General features: G+C 51.4%; 1 protein-coding gene across 2 annotated transcripts; it reads left to right on the top strand.

The window, feature by feature from the left end:
• Positions 1-1,534: 1,534 nt before the first annotated feature.
• Positions 1,535-13,025, top strand: BOD1 (biorientation of chromosomes in cell division 1). 2 transcript variants are annotated; one of them, XM_062188672.1, is made up of 4 exons: positions 1,535-1,959; positions 5,376-5,500; positions 10,822-11,018; positions 12,230-13,022. In XM_062188672.1, exons 1-3 carry the CDS (start codon positions 1,723-1,725, stop codon positions 11,015-11,017), a joined length of 558 nt encoding a protein of 185 aa, XP_062044656.1. In that variant the 5' UTR covers positions 1,535-1,722; the 3' UTR covers position 11,018; positions 12,230-13,022. The 2 variants fall into 2 exon arrangements, with proteins under 2 accessions (XP_062044656.1, XP_062044657.1); XM_062188673.1 differs by lacking the exon at positions 10,822-11,018 and having other exon boundaries at positions 12,230-13,025.
• Positions 13,026-22,103: the final 9,078 nt, after the last annotated feature.

The following is a 22,103-nucleotide window of genomic DNA, read 5'->3' on the forward strand; positions in this document are numbered from 1 at the left end:
GAAGACCAGCAATGAACAAGGCACGGTCCCTCGTCTAAAGCGCCCACTCTGGCAGAAGAGACACGCGGCCAGTCAGACTATAGCTTATTCCCTCTCAGTCACAGTAACTGCAAAAATCACTGAGGCTCTGAGGACGTAAATCAGGGAGCAAGATCTGCTTAGGTCTGGGGTCAGGAAAGCTTCCTTGTAGGACAGGGTAAAGCATAGCGCGTCAGAAACGGACAAGCAGCTGGGCATGTTGGGGAAGTGTGGAGGAGAATGAGCGTGGGGCGAGGCAGCCTGAACCAGGTTTCTCCTGGGCTAGAAATGAGTGGTCAGGGTGCAGACGGCTAACAAAGACCTTGGGTCATTTCAAAGCCGGGCAGCCACGGAGAGAAACTGGCCTTAACTCAACCATGAAGTGTCATTGCATCACAAAAGCAATAATCTAACACCAGAACATCTATGTGGAGGGTCACGTTCCACGCTCTTGGGTAGTAAGTGTTAGAGCGGGGATCTTGGCTCTCTCGCTTGGGCTACATCATCGCAGGAGCGAGAAATACTGCAGAATTTAGGATGTGCCTCCCCTCCATTGCTTAGGTCAGATGACAAATAACAATAGCAGGTGTAACTGCCGGATTGGAGTTAATAATGGGCACAAGGCTAAAGGCAAGGGAGGAGAGTGGTGGTAGCTTCCCATAGTGAACCGTGGCTGATTAAAAAAATCAATACACAAAGCCTTAGCTATGGCGCAATGCCCGCGACCTCTCAGGATGCGGTATACCTTAGGTAAAATACACAGGACTTGGATTCGGAAAACCTGTATTGAAATCCTGCTCTTCCACCGGCTGGGTAACGAGCGGTCTTGTGCCTCCTTTTGTTTCTGCAGCTGTAAAAAAGGCGGAAATAGGAGGGCCTGTTATTTGATGGCTGAGTCGGCTATGATTATCGACAATATTCAATATTTGAGAGGAAATTCACACATATGTAAGAAAATTCAGGGAGGCTTTTTTCTTTACATTTCTGTTATTTTACTACTTTATAAAACCGGCGAGCACCGAAATTGAAATCAGAAAGGGAAAAAAACACCCTAAATTTTTAAAAATATTGTTATTAGGACTAACTAGCTGTTTCCCAACCCCCCCACCCCCCCCCACCCCCGTCACACCGTTCAAGGCGGACGAAGCAGCGCGTGATTCCAAGGCCCCGACCCAGAAGTGCTGAATCAAAGCCTTTAAGGGATAAACCTGTAACCCACACTTTTAATCAGCTCTACAGCTGATTCCTATAATCAGGCACTGTTGATAAGCTCTGATTTAGCTGGAAGGCTGCCAAGACCGGGCGGGGAAGGCCAGTCAGGTGGCCGCAATGCTGACGACCTGAGCCTACAATTCCCACACTGCCCCGCGAACTCGCGGCTGCAGCCAGGAGCCTGCCGGGAGTTGTAGTTTTCTCCGACAAACCTTCTGCCTATAAGAATGGCGGGGATGGCTGCAGAAAACCACCTGCCCCACAATGCAAAGGGAAAGGGTGACGCCATCGGGAGCGCGCCGGGACCGCCGCGGGCGGTTTCTGCAGCGTCCACCTCCGTCTCCGCAGCTTCTGAACCTGCCTGCTCTGCCTTTGCCTTTGCCACCGCCGCTGCCTCCTTGGCGCCACCCTCCTCCGCGTCTGCCTCCAACTCCACTCACTTCACGCCCTCTGTCGCGTGTTTGGCATCCTCCGCGGGCCTTGGGCGCAGGCATGGCGGACAGCGGCGGCGGCGGGGGAACGGGCGCGGTGGGCGGCGGCGGAGCAGGCCAGGCCTCTACCGGGGCCGCGACGGGTGCGTCGGGGGCCGGCGGGAGCGGCGGCCCCATCAACCCGGCCTCGTTGCCTCCCGGGGACCCGCAGCTCATCGCCCTCATTGTGGAGCAGCTCAAGAGCCGAGGTCTGTTTGACAGCTTCCGCCGGGACTGCCTGGCCGACGTGGACACCAAGGTAGCTGAAGCCGCCCGGGCCGCGGGGAGTGGGGGCTGGGCGTGAGGCCGTCGAGGTTGCAGCTTCGATTGTCCAGAAGCAAAAGCAAAACAAGAGAGCTTTACAACTCTCAGCAGTGAGCTGCTGCGCCACTTGGGGCAGTGCAGAGGTCTCTGTGCTGCACACGTGGGGTCGGCTCGCAGCCGGGCGCTTGCTAGCAGTCGCTTCTCTGAACCTGGGGGTTCAGTACAGACTTTGGAACCTACACCCTGGTTTCCCCAAGACGGAGCAGCTTTAGGCCCCTCAAGAACAAACCAAAGCCAGGAAGTTGTGCCAGAATGCTTAGGCCGCCTCCCCAGTCTCTGCTCAGGGGGCTTGAGTGCGCTGTCATGGCCCTTGTCGCCAGCTCAGTGACATGTAGGCTTTAGTACGCAGGTGAATTAAGGTTCGCTGTTAATGGAAACAGCACCCTTATTTGCTGCTGCATCATGGAATGAAGTTAAAGATGGGTGCCTGTTGTAGATCCTAGTGCCAGCGGCCGGTCGCCCAGGAAGATGCCGCCACACTTCTACGTGGATTCAGTGAAGTATTGTGGTGTCGTACAGTCCTTGAAGGAGTGTTCGTCGTCTCCCTTTTCACAGTTTCTCCCGCTGTCGCCGCGCGCGGCTCGCTAGGCTAATCCTCTGCCTGCGGCGCCGGCTCCCTGGGTTCTAATCCCGGTTGGAGCGCCGGATTCTGTCCCGGTCACTCCTCTTCCAGTCCAGCTCTCTGCTGTGGCCCGGGAGGGCAGTGGAGGATGGCCCAAGTGCTTGGGGCCCTGCACCTGCATGGGAGACCAGGAAGAAGCACCTGGCTCCTGGCTTCGGATCAGCACAGCGGCCATTTGGGAGGGTGAACCAACGGAAAAAGGAAGACCTTTCTCTCTGTCTCTCTTTCTCACTGTCTAACTCTGCCTATCAAAAAAAAAAAAAAAAAAAGTTTCTCCCAAGGAGACTGGGCATAGGGTTGGGAGGCTTCTGTTACTCACCGGGCTTCTGGAAAGCACAACTTCTCCTCTGAGCCTGCCTACCTCACAGCAACATTGTGAGCTTAAGCCTGGATGTTTAAAGATAGGGAAAGACCTGACGATTATTGTCCTTTAATGCATTTGGCTCTGTGGATGCGGGACAGGTGAGTCCCTGCGGGAAAGCAGACCCTGAGCCAGCGAGCCAGTATCTTGTCAGTGTCCTGTTGGCCTCCTCCCAGGTGAAAACCCCCAAGCAGGAGTGGGAGCCGTGCAACACGATGTCTAAGGGTCTCATACACTAACAGCGTCCACCTGACTCAGGACTCCTGAGTTCTCTGTCGCAAGTTCTCCACTCATGTTTCTTCTGTTCCATGAGGTTCTGTGGGGCTTAGTGTGTGCACGTGATGGTAAAGCCTGGGGAATCCAGTTCTTGGAGCCTTCCGCCTTGCCCCTCCCAAGCTGTTGCTTTTGCTAGTTACCCTAGCTAGTTACCCTAGTTACCTTTTGCTAATGCTTTTCCTTCTGAAGATAGTCTATTTGCAGGCCGAGCTTAGCTGAGACCTTGGCCAGTGTCAGGCCAGTGGTTCTTAACGTGTGTTGTTTGGATCGGCAGCATCGGCATCACCTGGGAACTCATTAGGCCAATTCTAGAGTCCTCAGGGGAAAGAAGAGAGAACAGGTCACTTATTTGCTTTGCAGTGCGTCCAAAGCAAGCTGATTGAGTAGAGGAAGGATACACAGAACAGTAAAGTAGTTCCTTGGACTTCTGGAACAGACGGGATCATTCTGTATTGTCCAGTGGTGATGTTCACTGCCCTCTGCCCTTTCTCAGCAAATACTTCGTTTCAGACCCATTGAGTTATTTCTAGAAGTAGAAGGTGTGGTACCAGGATGAATCTAGTTCTGACTCCTCGGCAAAGGGCCGTTTCTGATGTCTCCTGAAACCCAAGGAAGGAGGGAATGATGGGACTGCTGCGGCTAAGGACTGCGTTGGCACGGCCGCTGGCCACACCGGCTGAGTCTCATGCCTGTTCTCTGTGTCTCTGTGACTGCAGGGTGGAGTCATCCATCTGCTCACCACTGCCTCATGGTTGCCTTTTACGGCTTTTCCTTCTAGAAAGGGACCCTCAGCACTGATTCAAAAACACCTCAGGCAGGTCTGCCTTGTGTTAGCTTGGCTCCGGTGTCCACCCCTGTGGCCAGGAGAACATGGCACCAGCTGCCCGACCTTGTGAGAAGGAGAACACAGCAGGAAAAAGAGGTGCCAGGCAGATAGTAGGTGGAAATCTGAATTTCACTCCTTACCCATCTTCTTGCCTTCCTCTCTCCAGATGTAGTGGAGAGACAGACACAGAGCACTCACAAGTGCGCACTCTCTCGGCCTTTCAGAAGTCAAGGCCTGTCGGTTCCTTTGTCGGTTTCATGGTCCTGTTAGCAAACTGCCACAATAATGCAGACGGGCTCTTAACAGCAAGCATTTGCTCTCACGCTGACAGGGCGGCGGGTCAGCCAAAGTTCAGCTCATCTAGATGGGCTTCAGCTGGGGGGCCCAGCTGCCTGCTGTAGGTTCCCCAGGCCTGGGTCCAGGCTGTCAGTTGGGTTAGGCCTGCTGTGCACATGTGCCCATCCTGGGCCTCCAGCCCATAGGGGCAGGACCTCCTGCCAGCACCCTCTGCTTGAGGGTCACTGGTGCACAGGAGCCAAGCCAGATAACACAGCTGGCCAGAGTAGGTCACGTCCTAAACCAGTATGGCGGCGGTGGGGGGGAGCGAGTAGGGGCGTGCTATGCGGCAGGCCGTCTCCGACAGCTGTTTAGGGGAGGAGCAAGGAATAGTGCCAGAGGGCCCTGGAGCTTAGCGTGTGCATTCCTTGTGTTTACCCGGTCAGTTTTAATCTTGGTCTCCTTATCCTGCGTGGATCTAGAACACTTGAGACCAGCCAGGGCCTCTTGACCTCTTTGGAGCTTACATGTTGCTCCACCACAGTCTTTCACGGTGGCCCACGTGCTTGGACTTCAGCAAGTTACTTAATTTCTCAGCCTAGATTTCTAGTCTCACTCCGGTGGGTAGCAGGAACTACCCCGTGCCTTCCATCGTAGAGTTACTTGAAAAGTAAAGGGGATACTGTGAGGGTACTTCTGAAAGGTCATGGAAAAATGAAGCCAAAAGGTAAGTTTGTTTTGGTACCCCCTGAAAATAATTGAAACCTGTGTATACTTAGGCACACATCGGGCCCGCCCGCCATCAGGGAGGTCCATGTGTTATCCGTGAGATCGCGGCTGCCGGTGCCGAGGGGTGATCTTCATAGTCACAGTGGAAGCGTTTACACTTGGAAATGACCGATTCTATGAGAGGCAGCACTCCCCGTGACTGAGTTCCAGCACCTTGGTCCCTGTACCTTCTGACCTCACCCCCTCTTCTTCACATTTTAGCCAGCCTACCAAAACCTGAGGCAGAAAGTGGATAACTTCGTGTCCACGCATCTGGATAAGCAAGAGTGGAATCCTACAATGAACAAGAACCAGTTGCGGAATGGCCTGAGGCAGAGCGTGGTTCAGTAAGTAAGCAGAGTCCCCGCGGCCCGGGCAGCGGCCACAGGAGCTCGTGGAAGTCGCTCTGTGGCCAGGGTCGCTCGTGCTGGATGTCCCATAACGGCATGCGCCGTCTCCTGCTTCATGGATGTTAGGGTTAAAGTAGGCAAAGCGTTTACCTGAAACTCGTGCTGGTTTATCCGGCCCACGAAGGCCTCTGCTGGGAGCCTCAAGTTCTTTAAGTTGTGTGACGGGGTTCTTGCTTTGTGAAGTCTTCAGTGTATGCTAACATTTGTGAGTTTTATGAGGATCAGCGCCTGGGTCTTGGGCAAGAGGAGCTGTACCTTCAGGCTCACAAGTGGACGTGAGTTCTGTATAAAGTCTCTGGACCCGCCTCGGTCCTCCTTAGAGGGTACTAGCAGCCAGCAATGAACTGAACGTGGCGAAGGAAGGCGCGGTGGTTAGCTCATCCGCGTGACTTTCTGGTGCCACAGGCATAAAAGGAGGTTGGTTCTGGAACCTGCTGCCCCGAGGTCAGTTTTTTCTCATCTCAGAATCCTTAGCTCTCAGCACCGGCACTTATGTTCCTGGAATATTTAAAAGATTGTGAAGCCTTTCCCTTTAAAAATAGGACTATCAGGGAACCATGCCAAATGAAGAAAGCCGGTGTCTAAAGAATGCGCGGTGTGTGACCCCGTTTGTCATGTTCATGAGCTGATAGAGCTGGAGAGCTAGGTGTGGGTTGCCAGTAGGTAGGGAGGGGAGCGGAGTGTGGCATGAGGGAGATCACGGGACAACCTTGCGATGGCGCCGTCTGGTACAGTTAGGTATCCTAATTGTGCTGGTGTTTCCAGGAAACAACTCGTGGGATACAGCTGAGCTAGGGTTTGGGTGGCTCAGCTCCCAAAAGTTCATGTGCTGGAAGTTTAATCCCTACTGTGTAAATGTTGAGGCGATGGAAACTTAAGAGGTGAGGGTCTTGGGGCCAGCACTATTGAGTAGCAGGTAAAGCCCATATGGGTTCGAGTCCTGGCTGCTCCACTTTCTATCCAGCTCCCTGCTAATATGCCTGGGAAAGCAATGGAAGATGGCCCAAGTACTTGGGCCCCTGCTCCTGCATGGGAAACCTGAGAGACGCTCCTGGCTCCTGACCTTGGATAGGTCCAGCTCTGGCCATTGCGGCCATTTGGGGAATGAACCAGCAGATGGAAGATGTCTCTCTCACTGCCTCTCTGCCTCTCTGTAACTCTGCCTTTCAAATAGGTAAATGTTGTTTGTTTGTTTGTTTGTTTTGTGTGTGTGTGTGTTTCTTTTTTTTTTAAAGGAAAAAAAGGTGAGGGTCTCATGGGACTGGATCAGTTCCCGGGAGATTGGGTTGTTAGAGTGTGAGTTCTTGGTCCTTTCTTGCTCCATCTCTTGCCTTGTGAGCTTGTTGCCTCTCATGCGCACTCCCCCTTCTGCTTCTCTGCCGTGTTGTAATGTAGCCGGGATGGGGAGGTACCATTAGCGGGGCGTGACTGGCGTCCCAACGAGGTCTGCATTGTACGGGTGTCGTTCTCCTGGCTTGGCTGTTGTACTGTAGTTATACAGGAGGCTAACACTGGGACTGGCCAGGTGGAAGGTGTGTGGCCTCCTGTACATTTCTTTGTAACTTCCTGTGAAGCTACCAGTGATTTCAGAATTAAAAGTGTCTAAAAATATTAGTAACAAACTAGCACCTTCAAGGGCTTGTGGCTGCTGAAATCAGTCTTTTACAATCTTAAATAAAACTAACATTAGTTGTCTGAGAATTAGGGAAGCAACATGACAGCAAAGGCTGCCCTGGCCTTGGCATTCAGGAGTGATTCCTGGTGTTTTGCCCCTTCTCCAGGGAGCAGCCTGGTGGCCCAGGGATCGCACAGCAAGGAGGACGGTAGCTGCCCTTTACAGAGCAAGTGGTAACACATCTGGCACTACCCTTACGCGTGTCATCTCCAATCCTCACGGAAAGCCTGCTGAACGCCGCATTGTTGGGTTTTGTAAACTTGTTTGCCCTGGCTTCTGAGGGATTGGCCAAGACAATAAGAGAATAAATCAGAATAAGTATATCTTGAAGTATGTAGGAAGCTGCTTAGAGATACAGAGGCTGTCAACATTGCTGTTACTTTCCACAGTGAGCATTTTTTGAGGCCATTCTCAGGGTCTTTGTGCAACCTTTTAACAGACTTTTAGCAGGAAATAACATACAGAAAGTAGTGGTTAAGATGCCCCTTGGGGGCCAGCGCCGCGGCTCACTAGGCTAATCTTCCGCCTGCGGCGCCTGCACACCGGGTTCTAGTCCCAGTCGGGGCGCCGGATTCTGTCCCGGTTGCCGCTCTTCCATGCCAGCCCTCTGCTATGGCCCGGGAAAGCAGTGGAGGATGGCCCAAGTGCTTGGGTCCTGCACCCGCATGGGAGACCAGGAGAAGCACCTGGCTCCTGGCTTCGGATCAGTGCGGCACAGCGGCCATTGGAGGGTGAACCAACGGCAAAAGGAAGACCTTTCTCTCTGTCTCTCTCTCTCACTGTCCGCTCTGCCTGTCAAAAATAAAAAAAGATGCCCCTTGGGACGCCTACATACCTTACTGAGTGCATAGGTTTGTCACCCATCTCTGCTTCTGATCCAGCTTCCTGCAGATGCACACCCTGGGGGGCAGCAACGATGGCTCAAGTAGTTAGCTCCTTGCTGCCCACGTGGGAGACCTGAATTGAGGTCCGGGCTTCTCACTTTAGACTTGCCCAGCCTCAACTGTTGCAGGCATTTGAAAGATAAAGCAGTGAATGAGATATCTGTCTGTGTGTCTCTCTGCCATCCAAATCTTTTCTAAAAATTAGATAAAATAAAAGTACTGTAGAACAGGTCACTAGAACACACCTCTGATCACCACCAGGCTTGGGAGCAGGATGTTTCTGGACGTTCCAGAACGCCCTGGCCCCAGACAGAGCTTTCTCCTCTTGGAAGTCGACCCCTTCCTTGCTTTTCCTTCTGCGTGGACCAGCTGGGTAGATGGTTCTGCTTTTTTTTTTTTTTTTTTTTGACTTAGGATATTTTGCCTGAAGATAAACATTTGGCTTTAATGCCAGGACGATTCTCCATGATTCTTGCATTTGAGCCAAAATCTAGCAGTTTCAAGATGCAGATTTGGTCCTTCTAGAATACCCCACCACCACCACCACCAAGGTGCAACCCCACAGGTCTCAGCCTGGCTGTCCAGGCCCAGGGGCTGTAGCCCAGGTCTGCGGTGTGGAGGGCGTCCCAGGAAGTCAGCCTCTGCTGATGACCAGAATTCCAACAAGTCTTTCAACTGCGTGGTCGTTCATCTTGTCTTATATTGTAGGCCCCTGACAAGATCTCGTATTCCCCCAAGTGCAGTGAGCTGCTTTCCTTCATCAGGTGTCTTGGTCTGCCGGGGCCGCTTCAGCCAAGTGCCATAGACTGGCTGGCTTAGCAACATGAGAATTTTACTTCCCATAGTCCACACCGGAGTGCTGACATGGGAGGGCTCAGACACTGGCCCCGGGCTGCGCAGTGCCACGTTCTAGGTCTTCTCACACAGCAGGAAAGCACTTGGCAGCTTTGGGCTCCCTTTTATGAGGGCGTGAGTTGCACTCGTGAGGTCTCCACCCTCGTGACCTCATCACCTCCAAAATGCCCCTACTCCAGATAGTGCCATCACGCTGAACATTAGATTACAACAGGTGGTGGGGTGGGGGTGGGGGTGTTTCAGTCTGTAACACCAAGCCTTTGCATCCAGTAAAGGCCCAGTGGCTCTGTGTCAGGAGATGGTGACGTTGGAAGGATGGCGTGACTGCGTTCTGTTCGGCACTCAGCCTGACGCTGACCATGCTGCTTCGGTGGTGCTCGTCTGTAACAGCAAATACTGTCTAATGCGTGGTCCCTCTAGGAGCATGCCCCTCGTAATGGTGCCGTGTTTACGTTTAGACTTCCTGCCGATTAGCCGTTAGCTACCACAGATTCCAGGAAGCACTTGACACGCTCTCAGCCGTCTCGCTTCAGGGCCTGTTTCTCATCTTCCTTGTCACTGAGCGCATTCTTGCGTTTGTTGCCATTCCTGTGCCCTGACACCATTTGCCCGCTTGCCGCAGGACCCAGTCTTACCCAGGCCAAGGCGTGGCCGGCCTGAGAACTCGCAGACTGAAGGGAGCTGAGTAAAACCCGTCCGCCTGCCCGGGCTGGTAGTTCAGTGTTGGAACCCTTTGAGAGACCGCTTCAGTCTGAGCCTTCGTGGGGTTTCCCGGGCTCTCTGAATGTGAGCCGTTCCCTGCCGCCAGGCTTCCTCGTTGCCCTGCCCCACGTGTTTGAATGCAGGGACCAGTAAATTCTCAAAAGGATTTGGGGATGTAGGCAGGTTCTTCAAAAAGTACTTTCAAAAAATACTCAAAAAATACCAAAAGTGGAATTTAAAATAGGATTTTATCAGTTTTGAAATCCATGGTATAGTTTTCTCATGTGTGTGTTCACAGACTATGAAGAAATTTTTCACCAAAATAAACCCATTTTTAATTCCATTTTCCATGAACTTTTCCAAATACCGTTGGATTTTAGCCCTACGGAGCTTCAAACCAGTTTGTTTCCTTGCTTGCTTCCAGGTTGCCTTTGTGCCCTGTAGGTAGTACCCACAGTTGAAGGCTATGCTGAACTGCTGGCGTAACCACTCTCATTCCTGATTCGTCTTGTATGGGGGTTCTTCAAAAGGTTTGTGGAAAGTGGAATTAAAAGATGTCAGTCTTGGTGCAAAAAAACTTTGAAATCCACACATAGGGGTTGTCAAAGTTCCTGGAAAGTATGTGTTTTGAAAAAATTATGCATGGGTTTCACATTTTTTGCACTGAAATAAACCCTTCATTGCATTTTCCCAGAGGTGTTGAGCTCCCCTCATGATCTGAGGCCCAGTAAGCAGAGTGCTGCTGGGGGCTGCTGCTGCATTGGCTGCTGAGAGAATAAGTGTTGAAGGAAATGGAGCCAAGTCGCGGGCTCGCTGCCTTCAGCAGGGCCGTGCAGGGTTCCTGCTCTGTCCGTGTCTGCAGGGTCTTTCCTGCCGTGTCGTCACTCGTTCTCGTTCGTTGGGCAGTCCACTTAGCTTGGTTTGGTTCTTTGTATGAAGTTGAGGTGCAGTGGATGAGATTGTCAGATTGTGAGTTGCCCCAGACGGGAAAATAAAATGGATGGAACTCCATGTGGCAAGTGACTTATGCATTGAAAGAACTTCCTAGGAGGGCATTCACTGGGGGCCTGCCTGTCACTTGTTGGGACAGAAGGTGAGCCTGAAAGGAAGGAAGTAATGGAGTGATCTGTTTGTCTCCACAGGTCAGGGATGTTGGAAGCTGGGGTAGACAGGATTATTTCTCAGGTGGTGGATCCAAAACTAAACCACATCTTCAGACCCCAGATTGAACGAGCGATACATGAGTTCTTGGCGGCCCAGAAGAAAGAAGCGGTGCCGGCGCCCCCTCCGGAGCCTGAGAGCCAGGAGCCTCCAGCTCCAAACCAGGATGCCTCCTAAGGTCTGCTACCCTGTCTTGTCGGGAGCATCGGTCCCTGGCGCACACATGCGAGAAACGGATAGGAAAGGGAGGAGCCGGAGCTGGGATCGGATTTTGTACCTGCTCAGAGAAGCCTTTCCAGTGGGTAGACTGTGCCTCCTGGGAGCGGCATTTTTACTGAGGACCAACGGACAGCGTTTCCCTGCGTCGGGGAGCGTGGTCTTTCTGTGCCGCCAGAGCTGCTTCATTAGAAGCCAGCTGGGGCGTTGGGTGGTGTGCAGCAGGGAAAGTTACATGTTTGTCTGAAGTCGCCTCAGCGAGTCCCTGTTCCGGACGTTAGTTTATGTAGGTTTGCAAACGTAACATAACATGAAGCACTGTGTTCTGAGAGGGGGCTGAGAGCCGCTCTGGGCTCTGCTGAGTAGGACTTGAGTTTCCCACTATCATTTCCCATGGGGGTCTTGTTATAAGCACCCTTTTTGTTATTAAATTTGGAATTAATATTGAAAATCGGCTGTAGATACAAAAATGAATGCTTTTTGCAGGCTTTCGAAGCCATGAGTAAATACAACCAGCGAGATCAGTGGTTGGCAACCACTGGGGTCTGCCTTGTCCCCTCATTCTACTGGTGGTTTGTTGTTGTTGTTGTTGTTGTTGTTGTTGTTGTTTTCCCTTAAACATTTATTTGAAATGCGGAATTAGATCTGCCATCCACTGGTCACTCTGCAAATGGCCACAATGGCCAGGCTGGCCCAGGCCAAAGTCAGGAATTCCACCTGGGTCTCCCACATGGGTGGCAGGGGCCCAGCTACTGAGCCATCACTTGCTAACCTTCTAGTGTGCATGTTAGCAGGAGGTTGGAGTAAGAACTGGAACCACAAATTGAACTCGGGCACTCCAGTATGCAGTGTCCTAACTCTGCACCCAGTACCTGCTCCTATTGGTGTTCTTTTTAAGACATGTGTTTATTGTTAAAAAAATCAGGTGTGTGAGTTGCATTGACTGGGACATTCTGAATATAGCAAGGAACCGGGCAAGAGCACTGGCCTGAGTGAGGCACTCACTTAGAGGATTGTCTTTGTGCAAATCTACTAGGAGAAAACCTGGAGTCCACGATGGAGTGTAAACCATTTTGTTTTTCTAGTTTAATTATAAATTCCTTTAGGAACATGCAGTTAGATAAATGGTCTTTCCAAAATGTGGCATTTTGATAGTTGTCTTTTCTCTTGTAGAGTGTGCCTGACACCTTTTGAAAGCGCCATTTAATTCTGGTGAAGGAGTGGATTCAGTTACATAAAAGAACAACTTCCAAATGGAGATGGGCCACGCTCACCACTGATCTCCGGATTTCAGCCTTGACTGGGGCAGCGTCCGGATGGAAGAGGGAGCTGTCGGGCAGTCGGGGAGTTGACTGTGTGCCCCTGCATTGCGCTGCCACTGGCCCGGCTGTACACGACTCTGACACACAGGAGACACTACAGAGATGCAAAGAGACACTACAGCAACCTCGGTTGCCCTGAAGCAAGCTCGCATACTTGAGCGTGGAGACTGTGCTTGGGTTTCAGGGTTTGCACTCTGGGATACACAAAAGCTACAGTGAGTGAACATGACCAGCCCCAAAGATAACGTCAAAGGATAATGGCAGAGCAGGTTACCTGGGAGCAGGTATTTGGTGGTGCTTACTTGGTGTCTGAGTCTGAGTTGCAAACTAGAATGCACAAATCATTAGCACCAAATAGCTTTAAAGTTAACGTGACGTGTCAGTCTTCTAGCCAGTTTCCTTTGCCTTGTACAAGATGACAACGTGGAATCCTGGAGTGTGTGCAGAAGCCCAGACGGGGTGGGGGAACCTGTTGCAGGCTCCGCCCAGGGCATCTTCCTGCCCTACAAGGCCTGGTGCGTCTTGGGTGTTTATCTTATTCTCACGGTTGTTTTTTAGAAAACTGAATGATCCATAAATGGTACAAGTTTTATAATAAAATCATTTGCTACTTTGAAGTTTCAACAGAACCTTGGGCCCCTGGTGTCTGCAGGTGAGCCTTTTTCCCCTTCTGTTAACCATTTCTGTGGACAACACACAGTATAGCAGCGGTGAAGGGTTGGTGGGTGTAATTTGGAATTACTCTCCCTGGAGCTGGTATATGTGGCCAGAAGGCAATAGGCAGTTCCTTTCCTCCCCTGAATCGTCACCGACGCTGGCCTGTGTGGAGGACAGTACGTGAAGTCAGTGTTTCTTGAACTTGGATGTGCAGGAGTACCACCTGGGCGGCTGGGGGAATGCAGATTCTGACTCAGGCTCTGGAGGGAGAGCTTGTGTTTCTGACAAGCTCCAGGTGATGCTGCTGCGCCCGGGAACCCACTTTGTTTTGTAAGCCTTGGATAAGGTCAAAGATTACTTCAGTCCTTGGCTGTTAACTGAGTCCACTGGAGGCCATCGCTAACCTGCTCGGTGGTGACTGATACGGTACCCTTCCTGTTCGAAGGGTTGTTCCACTTCTGCCTTTACCTGAATAGCTCTCAGTCAGGGCTGCCCTGCAGCGCGATGCTTTGGGCAGCATGTGCCCTCGCTTGAGGCTGGCCACGCCCTGAGGAAGCTGGCAGTTGGATCTGAAGCATGGTCTATTCCCGTCACCAGGTGGGTGCAGGTCCACTTCCGGCTGCAGTGGGTTGTTCGCCTTCTCCAGTCTCAGAACTTTACTGCCATTGTAACACCTGCAGAAGGGCCCATTAGACCGACAGGTGAGCGTGGGGTGGCCACGCTTCCCAGTCTCGTTTGTGGAGAAGCTTCTCACACTAACTAGAGTGTCTTCGAGACCACAGATCCTCGATGGGAAGGAGGACCACCTCCCCCACCTCAGCGTTGCTGACCCTCCTCGCATCCTGCCCACCCAACACTGACCTCAGTTTGGCAGCTAACAGGGCAGAGCTGACAGAGCTTCATCCTCCTTTGCCCCTAAATGCTCAGTTGACTGTGTCGGGTATATTTTGGCAGGCAGTTTGGGGTCCGCATCAGTTCTCTTCCACTACTCAAGAAGGCTGGACCATTTGTTAAAGTGCCTGAGTTTCTACTTTTTTACATTGTATTATACCTGCTGAGTCGCCTAGGCTAGTAATGACTTGATTTAAAAATGGAACAGAACATTATCCGATTGGAGAAGCAACTGTAGGCACATCACTGTTGTTGGACAGAAGGCTGACTTGGGCTCCTGGCTGAACCAGATCCAAAGCCCCCTGGGTAAATACTCAGTCTGGCGGGTACAGGAGGGCAAGGCCAGACAGCAGCACTAGAAGAAGGGTTGGGGAGAAAGCCAGCCTCTTCTGCTTAGAAGCCAGGTCACCAGCTATCCCGGTTGCATCCTAGACACAGTCCTCGCTCTGGGTATTGTGTGAGCCATGCAGAACCTAGAAATGTCGTGTTCTTTTTATTTTTGAAAGGGTTACAGAGTGAGGGCCAGGGGAGGAGAGAGCGTCCATCCTCTGGTTCACTCCCCACATGGCTGCCACGGCCAGTGCTGCCAGAGCCAGGAGCTTCCTCTGGGTCTCCCACAGGGGTGGCAGGGACCCAGTCACTAGGGCCATCTGCTGCTGCTTTTCCCAGGCCATTAGCCGGGACTCAAAATGGCGGCCTGCTATGCCACAACACTGGCCCCATCATGTGTGTTCTGGCCTAAAGCAGAAACCCCCAAGGAAGATGAGACCACCAGAAATACTTCACCCCTTAGATGTCCTTGCTCTATTGATTCCTAGACAGGAAGTTTCATTGTCGCTGATTGCAAGCCAGTTAGGCTCCTCTACTGCAGTTGGAAAATCCACTGCCTTTCACAAAATCCCTGTGCAGCCCAGAGCTTACCTCTGGAGGACATAAACTTCACCAACATTGGAAAACCATTGAGACCTTAGAGTTACATTCAGGGATCCTAACTGAGGAAGTCCTACCCTCTTTTGAGGTGAGGCCTGGAGGGTGGTGTGATTTTGAAATCCAGTTCTTTGCCTCGGCAGCATCTGCGGTTGCTACTGGAGACCCTTGTCCTTGGCTTGTTTCTTGTTACCAGTTTAGGAGTAAATGCTTAATGGCCAACCTGCCGTCTCAACCCCAAGCCTTGTTGACTTTTCCTGTGTGGTGGTTCTTTGAAAGCATTTAATTTATTTGAGAGAGAGAACTTATATCTACTAGTTTACTCCAAGTGCCCACAACAGCTGAGGTTGGACTGGTGCAAAATTTGGGAGCCAGGAAGTCAATCCAGGTCTCTCATGTGAGTGGCAGGTGCCCAAATACTTGAGCTGTTCCCACTACTACTTTTTTTTTTTTTTTTTTTTTGACAGAGTGGACAGTGAGAGAGAGACAGAGAGAAAGGTCTTCCTTTTTGCCGTTGGTTCACCCTCCAATGGCCGCCGCGGTAGCGCGCTGTGGCCGGCACACCGCGCTGATCCGATGGCAGGAGCCAGGTGCTTCTCCTGGTCTCCCATGGGGTGCAGAGCCCAAGCACTTGGGCCATCCTCCACTGCCCTCCCTGGCCACAGCAGAGAGCTGGCCTGGAAGAAGGGCAACCGGGACAGGATCGGTGCCCCGACCGGGACTAGAACCCGGTGTGCCGGCGCCGCAAGGCGGAGGATTAGCCTATTGAGCCGCGGCGCCGGCCATGTTCCCACTATTTCTCAGGGTCCACATTAGGAGGAGTCTGGAGTCAGGAGCCAGAGCCAGGATCAAGCCTAGGTACTCTGATGGTAGGATGTGGACATATTAACCAGGTGTCCTATTACAAGGCCAACCATGTGTGGCCCCCGCGCCCCCAAGTCCTTGTTCTTTTAACTCTTGGCTTTCAGTAGGTTAGTGCCTCTTATAGCAAGGTTTCAGGAGTTATTTTATTTTGCTGTCATTTTGCCTTAGCCTCTATTAAAAGCGTGGCAGGGTGGAGGTGCCTGTGCATTCTGTGTCACTAGCACTGTGAGTGGACTCCGTCTTCATGGATGATTGTAACAGTGGTTCCAAACGTAGCATCCCTGACAGGATTGCCCTGGAACTTGTTAGAAATGTGGTCCCCACTCAGAGGCTTGGGGAGAGCCCCAGGAAGCCCTCAAGGTTGTCCGGAAGGCCACTTAAAGTAATTTTCATCTTAGGAATCCTTTTTGAAAGATGACGATGTTGGCTGCTAATGACAGTTTAATTGCAGTTAGCAGGTACACAAGGGTCTATGCTAATGGCCTTTGAAAGGAGAAACTAATTTTTGTCCTGTAGCTCCTTGCAAGGAATGCATTTGGACATTTTGAATTAGAAATGCTTGTGTGTAACTTTTTAGATTATTTGAGTTACACAGAGAGGAGAGGCAGAAAGAGATCTTTCAATTGGTTCACTCCCCAATTGGCCGCAATGGCCAGAGCTGCGTTGATCCAGAGCCAGGAGCTTCTTGTGGGTCTCCCACACAGGTGCAGGGGCCCAGGCACTTGGGCCATCTTCTACTGCTTTCCCAGGCCATAGAGAGCTGGATCGGAAGTGGAGCTGCTGGGACTCGAACCAGCATCTGTATGGGATACCGGCACCGCAGATGGCTGCGTCACCTGCTACGCCACAGCACCAGCCCCATCGTGTGTGTAACTTAAACCTAAGCTTTCAGAAGCTCTGAGCAAAGCAGCCTTCTGAGGATAAGTTTGCTAATGCAGCTCAGAACCTGGCCTGGAACTCTGCAGAGGGCATTCATTGGCTATTTAAGACCCAGGTGAGACGCCTGTGGGGACCCAGCAAAGGTCAGGGCCTGACATGTGTCTGAGGCTGGCACTGAGGGTAGGCTTTTTAAGTTGTGTCTGGATGAGCACTGGCGAGGGGCCCAGGCTCTGCCTTCTTTGGCTGCCCTGAGGATTCCCAGGACAGGGGAGAGAAGCAGACAGGAGAGATGGCACAGCCAAGCTTTCTTTGGCACCGCGTGTTGCCCCCTGTCCATCACCTTACCTGTGCAGGAGCCAGGAGGGCCACTTTTATGGTCTTGTTCCCAGAGACGGGCTTGGCTTCGAGGCCACATGGTAATAATCACCTCTCGATCAGTCTCTGCCTGCGACCTGGCCACTCTGACTCCGGGCTCCAGACTGCCTGTGGCCCTGTTTCCTGAATCGCTGCTTTCATCAGATGTTTTCTTCATGAAGCTTTTAAAGAAAGAAGTGAACGTGGTGCCTGCCACACGGCAGACATTGTCTTGACCCTGGTCTTAACGTTTCTTCTCCATTTTTGGTACGAGGAAACCAGGACTCAGAGAAGTAAAGCAGCCTGTTCATTATACATCTGCAGTGTTGAGAATTGTGAATCCAACGCCCTTGCTTCTCTCTACCTCTCCTCCTCTGCCTTAATACTTTATAAGTTCAAACTTGTCAGTATGTTGGGATCTGGCCTTCATTCCGAATCTACACCAAAATCAAATCAATTGAACTTCCTTCTCTGTCTCAACATGCTCCCATTGTTCCCACCAGGCTTTGCCCTCCTCACTGGAACTAGACAGGCTGGCCTGCTCTGGCCCTGTAGCCACGTCCATCAGCTGTGGAGTTGTGATTGTTTTGTTTTCATTTAATTAGCAATATTTTGAACTGGGGGAATTTTTATGTAGATCCATATAGCCACAGTTCTGGCTGCTAATGAAGAAGGGGCAAGGATGGGCCACACTTGCCTTGGATCCCCACTGGGGAACAACTAGCAGAAGTAGCATCCTGCTACTTGAGATAGCTCATGGGACATGCAAATGCCCCTGGCTGGCTTAATTCCCACGACCCTGCTGGCCCTTGTAGACGCTTGGGTCCAAGATACTTGCCCCAGAGTGTCATTGTCCTGTGATTACTGGCAGTTATTCAAACATTCTCCAACCATAGGGCCAGATCTTCCAGACTTTGATTGCATAGCTGCAGTGACTAAGGTGGCTGCCGTGGCATAGGTTTGGTTCTGGAACCTTTCGGATCAGGATGGAGCCTAAAGTTGCCTCCCTGGCATCCCCCACTTGCTATCTAGATTGAGCCCATCTGAGGATGAGTCACAGTGACAGGAGGTAGGGCGGGCACATAGAGCTGGCTACAAGGTCCAACTAGCGTGCAGACCGGACCAGCCAGCACAGTGGTTATCCGAAGCCTCTTCGGTTTGCCCCCAGGGGCATAGCCGGAAGTAGTCTGGGCTTAAAATTTTGCGAGCGAGAGCAATAGACTGCAGAGAGCCGAAATGACCACAGTGGTGAGAGAGGCTGAGTGTGGCAGTTTATCTGGGCTCTTTAAAGGGAACGGCAGTCAGGTCTCTCTAGAGGAGATTGTGTAGGGGAACGGGAAGAGTTTACCAGATTCTGCATGACGCATGGCCTCATCCTCACAACAGTGAGCTGGTGGCCTTCGCTGGGTTAGGGTTCAGGGTTCAAGTCCTGATTCTGCCACTTGTGCTCTGGGGGTGTGTTCATCGTGCTTGATTTGGGCTTGTGCTGCAGTAAATGATTAAAGAAGTAGCAGAATCTCAGAGGCCTAGCAAAACAGCTTCTCATACATACACATTCACAATGGCCATGGTCCAGGCAAAGCTCCTGTGCAGGTAGCACTTGGCACACTGGCTGCTTCAGCCCCATCTTCTGAACCCAAGGCTGCGGAGCACTGAGGGGAAGAGAGCATGCAGTCTCCCAGGAGGAGTTAGATCATTTGGCCTGGGAGTGAAGTGTGTCACTTCCATTCACATCCCGTTTGGACAGAATTAGTCCATTTGCCTCGGTGCTGGGGAACAGAAGTATGATCCACTCACGTGCCTGGAGTGAGAGGAGACCCAAATGTGGGTGAGGACTACAAGTCTACAGCATGCCCTAAGACCAGCAAATGTGTTTCCCCCACAGAGATGTCAGAGCTGCCCCAGGGGAGGTGAACCAGAAGCCGCATGGAGGCCCTGCATCCCAACTCTTAAATCCAGCGCCTCGTAAGTTAGGTCTAAGAGCCAGAAAGACAGGTTAGTTGCCTGTTGTCTCACCCACTGTGCAACAGAGGACTAACTGGAAAGGGAAAGACTGGAAGTTGTTGTTGTTGGCTCCTAACAACATCAAAGTCCTAGTGGGTGGCCATTGTGCAGCCACTTAACCTAGGCAGGGTGGATGTTCCATGTTCGGGACCGGTACCATTCTTGGCGAGGAGCCTTCCACTTCATTGTCCTCTCTGGCTTCTGTCTTCATCTGCCCACTGGATTCTTCCATGTCCCTTATCTTTTTGCCTACTTCTCTTTGGCCACACTCAAACATTCCAGAATCTGAGCTCCTTGAGGCTGTACGGTTTTCCCAATGTGTCTAAGAGACTGGAGATCCAAGGATGGTTTAAGATCTGAATAGAGGCTTTGGGGCCTTTGTCAGAATGACTCAAATACAGTAAGCATTTCATGCAGTTGATTGCAATCAGTCTCATAGGCCGGAAGCCACCTTCACTGCTCTTTTTGAGGCTCAAGTATCAAATCCACTTGATTTCTCTACTTCCTTGTTGTGGTGCATCCCCCACCCTCTCTGTAAACCTCAGGTGTCTGGAGCTTCCATGCCAAACAGCCTCCCACTTTTCCCTGGGCCACTTTGCTCAGCTGTCCAGCTTGCCAGGGTGACACGTTCCTAGTCTGGTCATTGCATGGAGACATCTGCCTTGTGAGGGTCCCTTACGCTTGGTTCCTGCTGTTTGGTTTACTTGTCTGACGTTCTAAGTCCCAGAATGTCTGGGTTCTCCCGCTTCTCTGTTTCCTGCTCACAGACTTTTCTGAGCTCACTTCTTTGCTGTAAGACCTTGCCAGATAGTCAGTAGCAACGACAACATACGCTGAATGTTGTCTTGCAACCTCTTCCCCCAGAAGCACCAGTTCATCAGGTGGGCGCTCTGCCGGAGTTCCAGCTGCCCGGCACACACACGCCCCTTTTACTCTGTGGGTTTGTTTGCATCTTTGCAGCTTGCAGCTGAGTGACCGTCAGTGACATTTGATTGATGCCCCCATTATCGACCCTCCCACTGGTAGGTGTTTCCTCAGCTGTCAGAGCAGGTTTGTATCTACTGCTTTATTTAAAATTTTTATTTCTGTGTAATTATAGATTCACATGCAGTTTTTTTGTTTTTATAACACCAAGAGGATCTGTGTGAACACTGTTTAGCTGGTTTACCCAGTGGTAACATTTCACAAAACAGTAGTCGGATGTCACAACCAGGACTGCTTTATTTAAAAACCGATGGTGGGGGACGTTTGGCCTCGCAGTTAGGATGCTAGCTGGGATGCCCACATCCGTCAGAGTGCCTGGGCTCGATGCCCAGCTCTGCTTCTCGCTGTAGCTTCCTGTTGCTGCAGGCTCTTGGAGGCAGCAGTGACAGGCTGGCCCAGCCCCCGCTGGGGCTTGCATTTGTGGAGTGAACCAGCTAATGGGAGATCTGCGTGCCTGCCTGTGTGTCTCTGTCTCTCTGCTACTCTCAAATAAATAAATAATAAACTATTATCCTTTGCCCTTATTGCTGTTTTCACACCAAAACATCTCCTGTGAGTTGAGCTTATTTTTGTCTTAAGGCTGTGCGTTATGATATGAGATACGGGAGCTAGCTGAGCTGGAGGTCACAAACCACAGGGTCCTGCCCCATGTAATTCTGTTTGTCAAAACACCCCCATTTCCCAAGATGCCTGGGGAAAAGTCACCATCTAAATATGTATGTGAAGCTTCATGTGGAATTTTCTGGAGGTATCTCACACCTCCCAGGTGAGCACATTATCTCATGAAAGGAGGTGCTGGATGGTGCTCGCTGTCTCTTCCTTTGGGGACCAAGACTAAAGGAGGTGTGGAGCTGCCCCCTTCTCTCCACTCTCCCTCCCCCACCCCTTTTCTCCCACTCCACTCCTCGACTGTGCCTATGTGTGTGTGTACACTTTCTCACCTTTAAACTTCGTCACTCTGTGTACCATATTTGTGCCTGTACTTGAACTGCTTCTCTAGGCAAGGACCTGGAATAGGAATCTAGACCTCACATCTCCCACATCAATTAGATTTTTTTTCTTTGTTTCTTTAATGGTTTATTCATTCTAGCATATAAATAATGAGTAGGTCTTCAAAAAGCTCATGGAAAATATGTGCCATCTTTAGATTCCACTTTTCATGAACTTTGTGTAGTCCCCCACGTGTACAGTGCAAGCGTGCTGGGCTGTGCGTCTCACAGGACTACAGCAGGGCCCACGACAGACTGGACACATTGCACTGTTTTTCCTGAAGCTGAGGGGAAATGTCAGGGTGCCCAGAGCAGATGGAGATGAAGAGGCAGAGATTCAGAAAGCAGAGCAAGATGAAGCTCCAGCAGTCTCTGCAGAGACACCGATTTGAACAGCTGTTCGTGCACTGAGTCACATTCACAACAAGCATGGAACCTGAGTGAGCAAGGATGCTGCCCGGTTTTGAAAACAAGAAAAAGACATTGAAGAAGATGGGAAGGAAAGAGTTGCCACATCACCCATCCCCCATCTCCAAGCAGTGCAGTGTGGAGAGAGAGACCTCAAGCTTATGGGAGGGGTAGAGAATGAAGTCCAAATCTTAGACCTGAAACCCAGTACCAGGCCTGCTATGGTGGCACCTTGAATCTGACAGGGTCCCATGGCCTCTGTCTCCCAAACTGGTACTTTGGCCAAGAGACTGCATCTCCTCCTCCTCCCCTAGCCTCTCGTAGACAGTAGAGCAAGACTCCAGGTGCTGGGAAGTGGAGTGGGAAAGGACACAGTGCTTTGCCTTGAAGCTCAGTGCTGAGCCTGTCACAGTGAGACCCAGCACCAAGATGAAGCTCAGAGGCCTCCTCTGTCCCCAGGCCAGTGCTCACAGGAGCGCAGTCTCTGGCTCTGCCAGGCATCAGGCAGAGACCTGTGCCTTGGTGGGATGGATGGGTGTTTCAATCTGTTTCACTCACAGCCTCTTGCAGATACAGACTGGATTTGCAGGCTTTGGTGTGCATCCACAAAACAGAGCAGGGCCCTGTAGTTGCAAGATTCAGATACAATAAAATATTTTGAAAGACAAGATTCTGGTACAACCTAGCTTTGGTGGCCCAGGGACTGCGTTCACCATCTCCCTCAATGATGAGCAGCACTGGGGAGTAGGGCACCAAAGTGAGCACAGA

The sequence above is a fragment of the Lepus europaeus genome, chromosome 4 (assembly GCF_033115175.1).
Source record: "Lepus europaeus isolate LE1 chromosome 4, mLepTim1.pri, whole genome shotgun sequence".
NCBI lineage: Eukaryota > Metazoa > Chordata > Mammalia > Lagomorpha > Leporidae > Lepus > Lepus europaeus.

What these genes read in the sequence shown, in the direction of transcription:
- BOD1 (XM_062188672.1), top strand. Translation starts at nt 1,723, where the DNA reads ATGGCGGACAGCGGCGGCGGCGGGGGAACGGGCGCGGTGGGCGGCGGC. An exon ending in TGGCCGACGTGGACACCAAG is followed by an intron (nt 1,960 to 5,375) that starts GTAGCTGAAGCC and finishes TTCACATTTTAG; the next exon opens with CCAGCCTACCAAAACCTGAG. An exon ending in CTGAGGCAGAGCGTGGTTCA is followed by an intron (nt 5,501 to 10,821) that starts GTAAGTAAGCAG and finishes TTGTCTCCACAG; the next exon opens with GTCAGGGATGTTGGAAGCTG.